We start from the raw sequence: 10,378 nt of genomic DNA on the forward strand, positions 1-10,378 counted from the left end.
TCAGGTGTTGCGCTGAATAAGCAGATTAATTTACTGTGAACAGTGTAGGCAATCTCAAACACTTATTTTATTCTGAGTAAAGTAGTATTTTATTTTCGTAGATATTCTAGATCAAACACTACACTTTATGTTATGCAACTTTCGTAATGTACTTCAGTAATGAGTGTTAGTTAAATAGTTTTCACTGAGTACACAATTAGTTTGTTATAGCGTTCAGTTAGTTTCATTTTCATTATTTCAAATTCAGTTCTCAATAATGTTTTGTTTCACGACACTTTTCACATGAACACACAGGGCAAGTCAACAGTCAGTATCGTTCAGTACTTCAACACGACATCTAAACTGCACGTTACACGAAGAGAAAGTTTTTGAAAAATGAATGTTCAGTATTTTCATTTATCGATAACTTTTTATAGGAAGGTTACAACGTTTCTTGCATAAAGTTGCATGGATTGAAATAAGGACTCTAGGATTACCAAATAAGGCGTCAATCAAAGCTTGTGGTTCTATAGAAAAGGAAGTGGAGTGGAAGGAGGACTTTTCCACAGGAACAGCGATGAAAGTATGTATTTTGTGGAAGACGCTGTCAGTATGACAGGACATGTGTTAAGATGTTAGAATATGGTACTAGGGGAACTGTAGCAGGTAAAAGCCAGAGATTGGAAAACGTGCAACAAATGTTCGGCTCGAGGACGCAGGGTAGAAGTGATACTGTGGTATGATGAATTAGTAGAATGCAGGAATTCAGGGCAGGATCATCGCACCAGTCGGAAAACTGAAGGTTCACATAAAAAAAATTCTCTTAATTTTAGTTAGCTTATTTGTAATTTACCCAAATAAAATCACACTTTCTCTCATAACCTATGACAGGAATATAATGCATGGCGACAATTGAGTGAAGAAAATAGTAGTACTTTCATTTCTACTTCGCTTCACCCACTGTAAGTGCATGCGACGTCGCTCATGTTTTATAATACGGCAGTTAATGCCCGTAGCACCTGCACACACGTACGGCAATGTTACAGTTGTCGTGCGGTACCAGTTTCTGTTGCACAGTACTGCATGGTACTGAAAAAAGGACTGTAGGAGCGAGAATAGTTGTCTCCAAATTTTTGATACACCTGTTACACTCGACTATATTTCGCTGATTTCCTCTTTTGCATGACGTGGCCTTCCTACATCCTCATTGTTTTCTTTTATTGTAATTTCGATATAAATTACTGTACAGGAGTATACTTGCATGCTTTGCTTACTAACTAAGTGTGAGAAAACTGGACTCGAAAAACATGTTCCTGTATTTCGCGGCCACTGCACTACCAATTAAGACATCCGAGAAAGTCTGAAGGACTTATTGAGTGTTTGTGCTCTCATTTCCTTCTAATTTCTGTAGAGTGTTAAAGATTGCTCCTTTGCCGTTCGCTCAGGGAACTGATGAAAATCTGCAGTCGATTTGAGCTAATAGGGTTACCAATTCGCATTAACCTTAATGTGGTATTAACCCACTTAATCAACAACCAAATGAAAGGAAATCGGTTATAGCATTCACAAGTAAGCGAACATAAATATACTGTTACGATTCACTGTACAGAGTATGTAGTATCTTCGTAAGAAAAGAAATGAAGGGAATTAACCGTGTGCCGACTTCAATAGCTCGCGCACGGTGAGTTGAACACCGTCTTTTGTTGTCAGAAGGTCTTTGGTTTTGTCTCTCTGGTGGAAGAGAAGCGATAGGGGAATGGACGTTCGGAACCGGACGGTTATTGTGGATGGTGTGTCCGGCGGAGCGTCGGGCCTTTCTGGAGAGCAATTGGTCAGCATCACCGGCGCACCAATTATATGGTTTAAGGGTTGACGGTCGGCGGGCTCGGTATAGGGTGGTGCGGCGGTTGACGTGCCGGGCTGGGCCACCCTAGTCCTGCCCTGTCTGTACTTTTTCGCGCCGTACCTAGGTTTGTGCAACATTATCTCGCGTGATTTGGCGAAGCCCACCAGACGTGTCCCCTCCTGCACGGGGTGACAGGAACGGCTTCACCACAGGACTTTACCGGGGACCTATTCAACGCCTCCTTTGGGTTTCCAGGTCGAGGAAAGAGACTGTGTACGATGAGGATCATTTTGTATGTTCTCCAGAGACTTGTATCCATTTCCCGCTGTTGGTTGTGTTTAAATGAGCTAGGCGCTGGCCATCCGCTTGGTTTCCTAATTGTTGTTGGGCTGCGCTCCCCGATTTTCTTATAATATGATTTTGAAAGGGTTTTCAGTACGTGCTCAACTCTCTCCCGCGAGAAAATTGACTTGAGTTAGTTTAAAAACTTTTTGAGCTCAATTTTATATAAAGAGCAGACTGTTGGTTTTGTGATTTAAGGGGCTAGACGCCTGTTCAGCGTCTTAAATAACATCTTGTCTACATACTGGCCTTTAGAAAAAAAGATCCGGTTTATTTAGTGGCACTGACTTCTTTCTTGCAGTCTTTATTCTTTGCTCTTAGACATCACAAAAACCTGTAAGAAAGGTAAGCGGATTTTTTTTTTGCAATACTTAAATAATGCTTGCGTCTGTTAAATTATGTGTAAACTGTGCTAAAAGCAGTTTCGTAAGGTTCTTAAGCATTCCTGATTTCATCATTAACTAATGGTAGGCTATTGGTAGCTGGTATGCAGGGTGTTAAAAAAAATTATCGAATACTTTGTTCTGTGGTAGTAATAATCGGAACAAGAAAAATAAATCCTATAAACAATGGTCCAGAAACACATACTTTCCGAGATAAACACTTGTATAGGACAGACTGCGCGACGCTTGGTTTCTGATATTGGCTTGTTCGTTGCACTGGCCCTCCATCAAATGCGTCGGCACGGTATTATGATGTCTTACTCACAGTACTCTACCTACCAGGAGGGGTTGTAGGCTGCGCTAGCATTTGTCTTGTTTATGTGCCTTATTGTACAGGACTGTCAACCCTGGGTATGTATCATGGTGTTTTAACTTCTTCCAAAAGAGGATTCACTTATGTGTTTACTGTTGTTGCGCAGTTCAAAAACGTTCAAAATTGTGTGAAACCTTATGGGACTTAACTGCTAACGTCATCAGTCCCTAAGCTTACAGACTACTTAACCTAAATTATCCTAAGGACAAACACACACACCCATGCCCGAGGGAGGACTCGAACCTCCGCCGGGACCAGCCGCACAGTCCGTGACTGCAGCGCCTTTGACCGCTCGGCTAACCACGCGCGGCGTGCGCAGTTCCAACATACAGATGGTATAGTACATTTACATTTTCTCTCCGCCACCACTTTTTACGAATTGAAGCCTACAACTCGGCAAGTGAAACGGCGAATAAGATATTCAATGATTTTTTCATAATGCGGGGCAACAGTCATAATATATTTCTTTAAAGTCAGGACCGCCATTAGACAGTTGTTTATGTACAGTATTACATTTACACTTACACAAGCATGATTTCGGCTTCAAAGTGCCATTATCAAGTGTTTTCAGTGTTATAAATTGCCCAAGATGGCATATTGTCGTATTAGAATACACTATTAGACACGGTGTCTAAGAGTTGATATTTATGGCAGAGCCATTCGGTCAAGATGGTGTACTCAGCAATTTCCAACAAATTCCTAGTTTTGTTAGCAAAATGTACAACATAACAGAGTGTAGAAATTATTCTCCAAGACTTCCTCTTCTCATCTAGATTACTGTTAAAATTGTCTGAGGATACTGAGTCAATACTGTAGTTCCTTTTACACCCTTGTTCCCGTTGCTGATGCTGTTTTTGGTTGTTACTGAGCGAGGTGGCGCTCGCATTCAGAAAGATGACGGTTCGGCCATCCTGATTTAGGTTCTTCACGATTTCCCAAATCGCGTCAGGCAAATGCCAGGATGGTTCCTTTGAAACGACACGGCCGATTTCCCTCCCTAACACGAGCTCGTGCTCAGTCTCTAATGACCTCGCTGTAGGCGCGTCGTTGAACACAAATCTCCTCCTCTTCCTGTTTTTGGTTGTTATTCTACAAAATTTTCGGCACTGGTTTACCCTCTCCGATTACTTTCACTTCTTCATAACAACTACTACCTACATCCACTTAGTTACATATTCATACTTTATCAAGCCTAGGTCCGTGTCTATAGTTTCTATTACGCAACACTTGACTGTATTACCAAATTAGCTTCTCTGTGATGCCTCATTTTTTTTCTAGCAACCACTTCCTACTCTAAGTCAGTGTGTGTGCTATAAGTTTATTTGCTCCCTCTTTCACATCACAACCTCTTCGCCGACTTCCTCATTTACCCATCTAATCTTCAGAATTCTGCTGTAGCACCTTGCTTCAAAAGATCCTTTCATTTCACATACATCTCTCGACTGTCTGTGCCTGTAAATGGTGAGTAACTTGAGTTCCTATGGGGAAGTAGTGAGCATGGATTACCGCATGCTCTATTCGCTAATCAGAAAAGAAAAGGGGCAGATCATAGTGATAAAAGAAGAGTCCTCCGCCACCCACAGTGAGGTGAAAAATGCAGTTTATTGAGTTGGTAGACATCACCATAATCTTAATCATTACCAACATCCCCTTTTCCATCGTCACTTTAAGTGTTAGTTGAGCCACCTGTTCCACTTTCGTGAGTTAGCCTTATTCACACCATCTCTTGGGCCTTCTAAGATGTATCTTTTCGTGTTGTATATTTTTAGTGGTTTGTTATGGTAATTGCCAGTCGAAATTCTTTCCACATACTCATATGGTGTAATATAAATAATTAACACAAGTTTCTATGAAAATCATTTTATTACAAAATTGTGGTGATGCAGTATAAAAAAAACTAGAACTAGTTAACAAAAATGAGAGAAAACGATGAGGAACTGGTCAAAGCAGGATGATGAGTGCAGGGAGGGGGGACGCGTGAGGCCTACCACTTGTGCTTGACGTAGTGGTGTATGGTCTTGACGATGGGCACCTTGACGGGGTAGGGCTTGGGCACGGGCACGGGCACCTGCTTCTCGATGTGCACGGGCACCGGCCGCTCCACGGGGAAGGGCACGATCTTCTCGACGGGCACCGCCACCGGCTTCTCCACCGTCACCTGCTCGTTGTGCACGTCGGGCACCTCGATGAACTGCGGCACCTTGATGTGCAGCGGGTACGACTGCGGCACCGCCACGGGCACCGGGTGCGGCACCTCGACCGGCACCGGGTGCGGCACCGTCACCTTCACTATCTTGACGTGGCCGCCGCCGTGGTCGTAGCCGCCGTGGTCGTAGCCGCCGTAGCCGCCGCCGTCGTCGTGGTCCTCCTCGATGCCGGGCGCCGCGACGCACGCCGCCACCGCCACCCAGGCCAGCACTGCTGCTCTAGACCACGCCTGCAACACGAGTCACCGCGCCCTCTCACTACGACAGTACGGGAACAACGCCGCCGCAGTCTACATACGAGGAACAACTGGAAGAACTTTGGGGGAGGAAAACAATCACGAACGAAATTCTATAAAACTATGGCAGTATCTTCTCTTGTACTGGATGGTTATAATTAAACTTTCCCTATTTAATACGTTATATCACGGAAAGTATTTACCGTACTGGTACGAAACTCGGTAGCATAGAAACTTCCTGGCAGATTAAAACTGTGTGCCGGACCGAGACTCGAACTCGGGACCTTTGCCTTTCGCGGACAAGTGCTCTACGAACTGAACCACCCTTCCACGACTCATATCAGAGCACATTCCGCTGTAGAGTGAAAATTTCATTCTAGAAACGTCTCCCAGGCTGTGGCTAAGCCATGTCTCCGCAGTATCTTTTCTTTCAGGAGTGCTACTTCTGCAAGGTTCGCAGGAGAGCTTCTGTAAAGTTTGGAAGGTATGAGACGAGGTGCTGGCGGAAGTAATTCTATGAGGACGGGGCGTGAGTCGTGCTAGGGCAGCTCAGTTCGTAGAGCACTTGCCCGCGAAAGGAAAAGGTCCCGAGTTCGAGTCTCGGTCCGGCATACAGTTTTAATCTGCCAGGAAGTTTCATATCACCGCACACTCCGCTGTAGAGTGAAAATTTCATTCTTGGTAGCATTAATCAGCTGAGTATGGAGTGCACGATTTCCATGCGTCACACCACCACCGTCCAGTTCCAACTATGGCCACCTGGTGCCGTGATCAGTCATCGTGAGTCAAAGTCTCACACACGTGACCAGTCGCAGAGCACTTCTTGACGTGTCAACGTTAGCTTGGATAAAAGGAGCAGGGCGTTATTCGTGAAGCTCTGTTATCAAAACAACAGTAATGCTGCAGCTGCACTTCGAGGATATCGCCGGCTATAACGATTACGGAACGGTCCTCCTTCTCCAATTCGCGAAGCATGACAAATAAGTTCGAATCAACTGGATAACTGGGCGTCGCTGCAGGAAGAGGCCGACGACAGGATGCACCATATGTGGTTGATGAAATCGTTGTGGCAGAAAATGCTGCGCGCAATTCCCGATCGTCAGACAGTGCCCATGCTGTGTCACGAAAGCCGACGGCTCAGTTCCACTCGATGCCCTACTATGTCAGACCCGTTGTTGCTGCTAGAGGTAGTATCTCTATGTGCAGAGTCTCTCACCTTGTAAACTCCCATTTGACTTACAAATTCAGTCATGTATTTGTTCTACAGTAATGTATATCCTCAGTAAGAAAACTTCCGTTTTTTGTTGTCCTTCTTTACTTTGGAATTTCATTGGCCGGTAGTGTGAATAGCCATATCATGCAGCTTCTGTCCAGATTATATCAAATTTATCTTCATTTACCTGTTTGAAAAGGCGAACAGTATCAACACCATCAGATACAGCTCAGGAACTTGTCTATTTTCCAGGCCCGATCAAGGATTTCGGATAGTGCCGTTACGTTCTGACAACACATTTCCCATTAATCCACTCACACTTTCAATCGATAAACCGTCCTATTAAAAAATGGAAAAACTTTTTCCTAAGTTATTCAACCAGTCAACAAGACAGCCTCATGTCCCAAAGAATTATCCACCGCCCAAAGCTCGCTTGAACATCACACTCCTGCACTAGGCGTAGTTGTTTGGAAATGGTATTGCCCTTATCTTCTTACGACCTTCGAATTGAGTTACAGAGCCATTGCATGGGGGTTCACTATTAAACATGTATTCTGAACTTGATGTTGCGAGAATGAAAGCAGCAACAATCCCATTATCGACTGACAGTTGAACACCGAGTGCCTGACGCTTACGCTGTCAGCTACTGAGACGCATGACTAACACCATATAAATTAAAGTCACTTTCCCTACAAGAGTGACGTGTATTAAATAAAAATTGTATGTTTTCTGAGTGCTGAATTTCGACTTCACAATGAGTTGCAAGTACGCCATCAATCACAGAGCAGTCTGATCAATTGATCAATAGTACCGATTAACCAGTTCATATTCAGAGATTGTAAGGTGCCCAAAAAGCGGCATACTTGAAACACAGGAATATGATATGTATACAGTGTACTACACTCCCTTCTATCGTCATCCTCCCAGCATCATATATGATGTGTTGAAACAGCGTCCTTGATTCTACACTGTTCTGTGTGGTAATGCATTTGAAATTGCAGACAGTCACAGTATTTACCGATTCGCAGGACGTCGATTAATTAGTTAAAAATTTACCCCTCCCAGTGTATTAAATGTTGACTTATAAACTTTACATCATAGCTAAGTAGATGTGTTAGTATGAACGGCCGTACGATGATAACTTACTACGGATGAAACCAGTTTAATGTGAGCCCTCCCTTCTCAGAAAACGCTTCAATTGGAGCGCCGAAACTGTAGCGAAGGAAGATTCGACTTAGGTTTGATTGCGGCTGCTATTTGCATCCATCAACTATGATAATTCCAGACAGATTAAAGAACTCGATAGTGTATCCCTGCATTTTGATCGCAATGCTCTTATCCCAGCTGTAAGACAAGCTGTGGATATGCGTTGGGCTACCTATGTCGATATGGACATTGCTTACAGAAGGTCACGACTGAATTCATTGGAAGAATCCTAAGGAAGTGTAGTTCATCAACAACGGAAGTAGCTTACAAAAACACTCGTTCGACCAGTACCTGAATATTGCTCGTCACTATAGTATCCATATTAAGTAAGACGAAAATAGAGAAGACCCTAAGGAGAGGAGAGTGTTTCGTTACAGGTTCATATAGTAAGCGTCAAAATGCTACGGCGACACTCAGCCAACTTCAATGGCCGACGCTGTCAGAGAGGGGAGGGACGAGAGTTGCGGATCACTGTACGATGGATTGTTAAAGTTACGAGAGCCTGAGTTTCTAGAAGACTCAACGAATACATTGCATTTTCCAGCAATTCTCTCACGAAAGACCGTCTAGATGAAATCAGAGATTAGAACCCATACGGAGGCTTACCAGAAATCGTTCATTCCGCGTATCGTACGCGACTGGAACAGAAAAATGGGGTGGGGACACTGGCACACAAAGTACCCCAGCCACACACCTATGCTGACTTGGTACACGAACTACGCCCCGCAACACAACTATGGTGGATTGCAAAATATAAAGTGGATGTAGATTCAGAAGTTTCAAAATAACTTTCAGTCTGCATCAGAGTGAAAGACTGTTTCTGAAGCCTTAAAATGTGCCAAACGAATGTAGTCAACACGATCAATAAATTGTGCATCAAATAGTATCTTACTCAGAAAAGGAAGATGTGTTTCCCGAGAAAGGTTACAGTTATAATTTATTTCTTATCACATGTTGGTAGAAAAAAGACAGTGACGTATGTTGAATATTTAAAGATATAATATGAAGTAAAACTTAGTAGAGAATTCAGTTCCTCTCAAATGAAGATTTCAGTTTTCCCATCTGTGATTACTGACGTAGTGTATAGCAGATTGTGCATCGTGTTGCGGGACTGACCTTCTGGTGCATGCTGCTGGTGCTGGAAGTGCTGCTACTGTTGCTGCAGATGGAGCTGGTGCACCTCTGGATGCCTCTGCTCGGCGGCGCCGGCTCTTATAGCCAGCCACCGAGCGGCGGGCGGCGCGACTTTCACCGCGCCACGCCAGTTCGCCTCACCTTCACTCGGTCGGCGCTCCGTCATTGTTGCGGCGGGGGAGGTGGGCTCGCTCTCTGCGCAGCGCCGCTTTCCTCGCGCAGTGCGTCCTGAGACCGACACCCGCAAGAAAAGCGACTTCCCGGCTCGGCGCGGTGCGTCGTGGCAGGGCGCCCAGGGCCAGAAGGGCCTCTCCACGTGCCTCCGTCTATTATCGACTTCCGGCGGTAATATTGCGCACTGAAGGGCCGTGCGACAGAGGCCGCGGGAGCCGGCGAACGGGAGCGAGCGGTGAAAGGGCGGGAGAAACGCGAAACACTTCTCTTGGTGCTCTCTGGAATGAACGGCGGGCGTCCTTCTCTCCCGCCATCGCAGTTAGTGTCGGCAATTAAATACCTTTTCCGTCGGGATAAATAAAAATATCTTACGACAAAATAGCTTCGAATCGTTTAGTTGGCTTCATTCGTCCTGATCTGAAAGGAATTGCCCCATTACGCACGACGAGATCTTAGCCGTTTTCTGGATGGTTCATGAATTTATGTCGCTTCATCTCCCTCTTGATTTGAGCAGGAAGAAACAGTCTAGGCTCCAACAACAGTAGAAGCTTTATAGACGCGTTTCGTCTGTTTGAGGCATCTTCAGAATTTTCTGTCAATAAATTTTTTCTGGGTTTATGACCGCATTGTCAATATGTAAAACTACCAACGTTTCGGTCACTGTTGCATGTGTCGGTACATATTGATAATTCGATCACAAACGCAGAAAAATTTCATTGACTCTGACAACGGCCGCGGAACCCTAGTTTATACTTCATAATTTGTTTGAAAACTCCGGGTAACGCAATAGTCATAGTTCTATTTAGAATTGAGGCCCTATGTTAGCAAAACTGCATGATTTCGCAGGAGGTATACACCAAAATACTGGCTAATTATGACTAATGCGTTGCCCGAAGTTCTTAAACAAATTCTGAAAATGCGTCAAAAAGGCGAAACGCCTCAGTAAGTTTCTGCTGTCACTGCAACCTAGACTGTTCGTCCCGTTGAAAATACACTACTGGCCATTAAAATTGCTACACCACGATGATGACGTGCTACAGACGCGAAATGTAAACGACAGGAAGAAGGTTCTGTGATTTGCAAATGATTAGCTTTTCAGAGCATTCACACAAGGTTGGCGCCGGTGGCGACACCTACAACGTGTTGACATGAGGAAAGTTTCCAACCGATCTCATACACAAACAGCAGTTGATCGGCGTTGCCTGCTAAAACGTTGTTGTGATGCCTCGTGCAAGGACGAGAAATGCGTCCATCACGTTGGCGACTTTGATAAAGGTCTGATTGT

At 44.5% G+C, this 10,378-nt stretch overlaps 1 protein-coding gene across 1 annotated transcript; it reads right to left on the reverse strand.

Annotated features, from left to right (window-relative positions):
• Positions 1-4,767: 4,767 nt before the first annotated feature.
• LOC126455565 (MAGE-like protein 2) lies at positions 4,768-8,960 on the reverse strand. The gene is made up of 2 exons (XM_050091318.1): positions 8,902-8,960; positions 4,768-5,360 (listed from the first exon to the last, which is right to left on the reverse strand). The coding sequence occupies exons 1-2, from the start codon at positions 8,911-8,913 to the stop codon at positions 4,908-4,910; spliced, it is 465 nt and encodes a 154-aa protein (XP_049947275.1). The 5' UTR covers positions 8,914-8,960; the 3' UTR covers positions 4,768-4,907.
• Between the last annotated feature and the right edge of the window lie 1,418 nt (positions 8,961-10,378).

The sequence above is a fragment of the Schistocerca serialis genome, chromosome 2 (genome assembly GCF_023864345.2).
Source record: "Schistocerca serialis cubense isolate TAMUIC-IGC-003099 chromosome 2, iqSchSeri2.2, whole genome shotgun sequence".
NCBI lineage: Eukaryota > Metazoa > Arthropoda > Insecta > Orthoptera > Acrididae > Schistocerca > Schistocerca serialis.